Raw genomic sequence first — 6,699 nt, forward strand, 5'->3', positions numbered from 1 at the left:
CTGGGGCATCTCTGATTGTCCAGTAGTTTGGTTTTTTTATTCTACTTTTCAGTATCCTCGCAGATTATCACAGTGTCAGGACATTTACTGAGCTTAAATATTTTCTTTTTCTGTCTGAAAATGGTGACTATACTGTTTATGCAAGAAAGCTGTTGATGCACCTGACAGCAACTTCTTCTAGCCCATGTCGTGACACAAGTGAGTCAAAAATATCACTGAACACTCAGAATTTTGCCTTTTTCTTTTTCTTCATCCCTTTTATTTTCCTTTCCCCTGAAGGCAAGCTTGAAGCTTCCTGTGATAACCTACAGCGTACTTCAGTACCTTTAATACAGCCTACTGTATATATAGAAGACAGAGATCCCATCCCTGAAGAACAGGTAAAAAAAAAGTAGTGTCATTCAGAATAAAAATTGGGCTTTATTCCTATTTCAGTTGCTTTTGCAGTGATCTCTTCTTGTCAAAGCAAGCCAAGTAGGTATCAGGAGCCATTTCATAAAGGAACGTGTAAAAGTAAGGAAAAAAATGATATATTTTCCTTCTGTTTCATGGGAAGGTATCCCCCGTCCTTGGGGAATACTTGTAGATGAAAGTGAATCTTAGGTGACTGCAGTAATGTTAACTTTGCACTGAGTGGACTTAAGAATGTCAGATCCACTGGCTCTGCTCTGACAAGGCTCCATCCTTCTACCATGGTTGACCTGTGTTGAGATCACTAGGTCATGCATTAGATTATATATGCGTTAGTCATGCATAGGGTCTGTGCTTAAAGTGAAAATGTAAAATATTACTTTTCTTTCTTCAGGAATTGGAAGCCTATGTTGATTATTCTGATATGGACAATGAATACAATAGGGAAGCTTTTGACTGCTTTTCCCAGGAAGAGAGAGAGAGACAAAAACGAGAGAGAGAGGAGTCCAAAAGGGTGTTACAAGAATTGAAATCTGTGCTGGGATTTAAAGCTTCAGAAGTAGAAAGACAGAAATGGAAACAACTCCTATTCAGTGACCACGGTAAGCATTGCTTTTGAAATCCCTTTCTCAGAAAGAGTAGGTGTCTGTTTACCATCAGGTTCTGACTGTCATAGAATTTAAATAGTGCTCAGTGATAGCAGTGTCTTTGATAGCGCTGTGTGACTGCATTTTTTTTTTAATTCTATCTCTTTAAATTGTTGCAGCGATCGTTTGGCTCCAAGCAAAAATACTGAGCCAAAGGATTAAGTACACAAGATATGAAGCACAGCATACAGAGAACTGTCATGCTATAAACCTTGCAAAATACATTGACTTTCTCTCTCTGCTTTCTTGTAAATATGAATTTTAATTGGGGTTCATAAATAAATATTTTTCAGAATTTAAAGCATCAGAATTTATCCCAGACAAACAAAAATGGGGAGATTAAAGTGAAGAGTCGAGCTCTCAAATAATTAAAGATACATAAAAGACTAAAACAGGCTTTTGTTTCTGTGAGAGAGGATGCACAAAGAATATGTATTGCAAAAAACAAAAGAACAAAAAAAAACTAAGAAGGAGGAGTTCTTTCCAACTGGCCTTTACTAATTCTGGGGGCTGCTGGGTAGCTCCAGCCACTGGAACCTGAAAGCAAGAATGTGAAAATTTACTTTGCCTCAGCAAGACAGTCTCAGTTCCACCAAGTCTGGATACAACTTGACTGCTTTTGCTGCTTGAGCTGTTGGATTTATTATCTTTAATATAGGGAGTGATTTGTATTTTCTTCTTTCCATTTGTTTTCCCATTTTCATTCCTTCCTCTTTGGGACGGATTAGGAGGAGCCCTCTGAAAATTGTCATATTCTAGCTTAAGAAAAGCAACCCTCAAGTTTGGTGGCAGATCCAAGGATTTTGCCTCTGCAGTTTTTGCCAGAAAAAAACAGCCATCAATTGCATCTCTCAGTAATTTAGTGGGAACACACAGTAACAGACCGTACCTATCTATGACACTTTTTCTTTTGATATCAAGCCCACAGAAATACCTGAGCTCCACAACTTTCTTTGTTATGTCCACTTAGCTATAACTATGTTAAAAGCAATCTCTCAGCTGTTGGTATTAACTGCTCTTTTCTTCTAAATGAGTTAAAAAACAAAGACATCACATTGCATCAGAGTCTACTCAAGAGAAGGATTTCTGTACTATCCTTCTGATATTAGATGGGATACCACGCAACTTCCCAGAGGAAGCTGAAGGGAGAAATCCTATCCTCACTTCAAGTCTTCACGAATATAGTGACTGTTACAGAAAGACTTCTTTGTCAGGAGAGCTTATGTAGGAAATTTCCTTATCTAAGTTAGCAGCTGATGCCTATCCACATTATTATCTCTTTAGGTCATTTGTGGTTATAGCTTTCTAGAAATTAATGGACTGGCTTAACTGAACAGCTGTAACAGCTGTAGGAGGAGTTGGCTAACTCCTGTGATCTTGAGGCCTTTGTGGCTCATGCTAGTTCCTTTCTTTTTCACATATAGATATTGCATTTTTTTTAGGATTAGAAAGTCTATAATGGAGAGTGAGGGGAGTGTCATTTCCTTCATCTGCTTGAGACTTATCACAGATTCCTTCTCAACAGTACAAAAGTTGAATATATGAGGATGGTTTATGAAAATAATTGATATTGTCTCCTTTTGGCTCTAAAACTAATTGCAGTTGTTTTGGGAAAGAAAAAAAACAAACCCTGGGAGATGCTGAGGCTTTTATCAAGGCACCTAGCAAGCCATTTGTTAAGGTTTCTGGTTCACTGATGGGAGGGGCTGGTTTCTACATTGAAGAGGTTAGCTCCCAGCACGTTGATATGCCCAAAGGACACATCACGAAGTCAGCTGCTCAGTAATTGAAATGAGTCTGGTGCAGTGCTCCTTCAGTATATGAGTTTTCAAAACAAACTAATACGAATTCTAATCTACAGTCTTTGTGTGCTAGTGAAAATAATTATCGATGTGACAACTGTAGTGATACGCCTAACTTCAACTAGCTAAAATAAATGTGACTGCAATAGGATGCAATGGAAAAATCCTAATACCATACATTTTGTTTCCCATGAAAAGTTTCCTTATTTCCCAGAGTTATTTTCATCTCTGCTTACAGGGGTAAAGTCAGAATGGAATTAGAAAGGGAAATGCTACTTGGGAATCTGCTGTTGCCGCTCATTTATGTTCGTGCTGCTACTCTAATGGAGCTACTGCAGTTTAGGGAATCTATTACTTGGAAATGGACATTGTATCGTTTTCTTAAAAAGAAAGACATCTGTTCTTCAAGAAGTGATTGTACCAAGTTATACTAACCCCTAACACTGGGAGGAGAGACTTCCTGGCAAGCATCCCGTTGCTGGCAATGGGACTCGCTGCTGCTACTAACTTCAAGAGAGGCTAAATTAAACCACACTTAATTTGTGAGGACATCTTACCTGGCTGTATGAATACGTGTTGTGTTTGTATGTCGTGATGTGAGATCAGATACCGCATATAAGGACTTTTGTTCTGTACCAGCTGTCTTTATTGGGTTAGGTAAACTGTTGTCTAAAATGAAGACAGTTCAAATATGTATCCAGTGCAGAAGTTTTACCTGCTTTTAACTTGATCACGGAATGCATCATCCACGTTTGATGCCATTGTTAAACATCAGTTTTGTGCCATCTTTTTCTATCAAGCATTTTAAGGCTTAGTTCTAACAAGCAGTTATCACATTTCGTTTCAGCTGTGCTTAGAAAACACAACTTGCTTTAGGTTTTCTTTGATTTGTGTGGTTTTTGTTGTTGGTTGTCGTTGTTACTGTTTTGTTTGGTTCTATTTTTCATCCATTTTGACACTTCCAACCTTGCATCTTTTCAGACACAAATATTATTTATACATAGCAGCTTGCTTTCAGTTATCAATTCATTTTTTCCCCTTTTTAAGCTGCAGTGAAACCCTTGTCTCCTGTAGAGTCACTGAAGCTCCAAAATAATTTGGAATCACACAAGAATTCAAATACAGAAAAGCAGGACTGCATCCCAAGTTGTGATAAATCTGAAGAAAGCGACTCTAATTTAGAAGTGAATGCTGCTGGTAAAAGCAGGACAGAATATTTGTATGAAGATCCTGAGATAGAGAGAAACAAAGACAGTCCTACTGAAGAAGGTATTTCTACAGAGGCTGAAGAAATAAAGTGCCGTGAAAGGGAAGCTGAAGATCTCAAGCCAAGTAATGTGGATGGAGTAGAAGTTTCACAGCCTCCCTCTGTGGATGCATTGCATTCAAAAATAAAGCATAGGCTGGCTCAGCTTCACATATCAACAGATTTTAACTTCACATCTGGGCTGGCTGCACAAGCTGCTGCCAGGTCTTTCTCTTTTACTACAATGCAGGAACAGACTTTTGGAGATGATGATGAGGATGAAGAGGAGGAAAAGGAGGAAGGGAAGGGGCAAGAACATGAAGACCTGATGGAAGATTTTGAGAATGAAGGTAATGGCTCTGAGAGAGAAGGAGAAGTACAAGTCTGATCTGAACTTTTAAAAGCCAACAACAGACAATTTGGTAGGAAAAAAACAAACAAACACACAACAAAACTGATGTGAGGCTTTAAAGTTAAAAATGCTGAATGGAAAAAAAAAATAATAATCGGGAGACCTAAATGTAATACGTCTTGTTCCCTAAGTCTGAGACACTAAATGGGACTTCTGAGTATGTGGAAAATTTGCAGGTAAGACAACTGCAAGCTGCAAGCACTAAGCAGTTGGCTGTTGCCTTTTTAAGATCTTAGTGATGAGTTTTGGAGATTATTACCTTTGTGTTTTCTGGTTTGTTTATTTATATGATGAAGTCTTGTTGTTGTTTTTCTAAAAGGAATGGAAAACACTGCATTGAATTACAACAAACTGTCTTCTGCTTTCTGATTTTGTCGTTTTGGTATCAAACGTTAGTTCCAATAAAAAATGGCATTTGTTTTGGAAGAACCCGAACTGTTCCCCATGATCTTCCTGCACCACTTCTCATGTCCGCTGTGAGTTGGCCGAGCCTCCATAGACATTGGTGAATCTGTGGCTAGTGATGCTCCTGGCTAAAACGTCGAGTCTTAAGTAGAAACTTGAAAGGTCGTATATTTTATGTGTCCTGGGGCATGGGGCTGAAATGCATGAAGTTGGTCGTACTTCATGTTAAGGTTTATACAGAATTTTATGAAAGGTTAATAAACAATTCATAAATGTTGTAATTCATGTTAGAGAAATGTGTAGTATGCGTTAGGGAGGGTTTCGAGCTTATCGGTATTAAGTACTATAGACAAGTAGAAGCTATTTGTTGGATTGATAATAGGTGAGAATTAAATAGCTATTTAAAAAAAATAGCTATTAATCCTTTGTTAACCTTTTATAAATCGAGCCTTAATATAATGTTTGATTTGCATATTATTGTTTGTCCAGAAGTAATTTTCTTAGAGCAAAATTATCTGACAACTTACAGTGTTTTGCTTTTCCCTTATGCTCATTCATTTTCCTCCTAGATCACAACTATAATGTGTGATTAAGATCCATGAGAGAACAAGAATTATCTAAGGTCTGCCTTGTAACTTTGCTGACATCTAAGCATCACTGTCTGTTTGGATGTTGTGCTAAGGGGTATGGTTTAGTGGGAAAGTATTGGTGGTAGGTGGATGGTTGGACTTGGATGTTCTTGGACATCTTTTCCAACCTTGGTGATTCTATTTGAGGTTACGTATGTTGTTTTTTTTCTGCAGTGGTGTGAGGGAAAGCAGCAAACTGATATGGCAGTGGTCACCTCACCTAGAATCTGGTTAATGGTTTTCCTTCCTTCTCTTCCTTTTGCTCTCAGATGCAAAATGAGGCGAAGGATTCATGTCTCTGATGGTGAGAGAACTGCTTCTTAGTGTGGATGTGGATAAACCTGCAGTCACAGAATGCCTCAGCAGTTACTTATCAGCTGTCTCTTAAAGCTTGCTGATTTGTTAGAATAGAGGGTATGGAGATACAAGTGGTTCACAGCAGTATCTTTCCTAGGGTGCTGTCTTGAGAAGTGGGGAAGCTAAAGAAAGTCAGCCTCACTTTCCATCTGTTAGTAATTTTCTGTGAATGCTGCAAGTATGAACGCATTTTTTTCTGTAGTTCCTATAGAGCTGAATATCAATCTACAGAGAAAGTTGTATGTGATTTAAGCTATTTTTTCACAATATAATGTCTGTCTTCTCTCTCACAGACAAATGTGGGTAAAAGAATGTTTTGACGTACTTCGCTAACCAGTAACACTGGATTTTGTACCCCTAATTATGTGCGACTGGAAGCTGAGTGGGTGGGTGACTGGAAGTTGAGTGGGACTAGGAACGATGCTTCTCAAAGTACATCCAGAAGCTAAGCCTCCCCTAAGTGGTAGGTTACATTCTTCCCTAGGCCCATAAAAGTTAGAGTAAGATGATGAAAGACTATTTTATTTTCTCTGTGGTAAGCAATCGAGTCTAGAACAACTACTTTGGATAAGCAGTGTTTGAAGCAGTGTCCGTGCTTCTGAAAAATAAGTCTTCCTCATCCTTGACTTGAGATCCTTGATCCTTCACAAAGTGCCCAGGTGTTTTTTGTTTCTAGCTAATTGTTTTGACTGCCTAACTATATGTTCCATTAATGCTTTTCCACAAGGTCACCTATATCTTATTATCTGGTACTGCGTATCCCAAAAATGATACTTTTTCCACCTAAACT

The 6,699-nt window shown here is 38.3% G+C and overlaps 1 protein-coding gene across 4 annotated transcripts in view; it reads left to right on the plus strand.

Annotated features, from left to right (window-relative positions):
- The window catches only part of VEZT (vezatin, adherens junctions transmembrane protein), a 44,332-nt gene extending 39,006 nt beyond the window's left edge, over positions 1-5,326 (plus strand). Inside the window, exons 10-12 of one of the 4 annotated variants that reach the window (XM_072358574.1) lie at positions 280-380; positions 806-1,013; positions 3,908-5,326. In XM_072358574.1, coding sequence (XP_072214675.1) covers positions 280-380; positions 806-1,013; positions 3,908-4,494 — 896 coding nt within the window. In that variant the 3' untranslated portion in view covers positions 4,495-5,326. Of the gene's footprint in view, positions 1-279; positions 381-805; positions 1,014-3,098 lie in introns of all 4 variants that reach the window. The other 3 variants (XM_072358742.1, XM_072358487.1, XM_072358659.1) reach the window with 3 other exon arrangements.
- Positions 5,327-6,699: the final 1,373 nt, after the last annotated feature.

The sequence above is a fragment of the Excalfactoria chinensis genome, chromosome 1, assembly GCF_039878825.1.
Source record: "Excalfactoria chinensis isolate bCotChi1 chromosome 1, bCotChi1.hap2, whole genome shotgun sequence".
In the NCBI taxonomy this organism is placed as follows: domain Eukaryota; kingdom Metazoa; phylum Chordata; class Aves; order Galliformes; family Phasianidae; genus Excalfactoria; species Excalfactoria chinensis.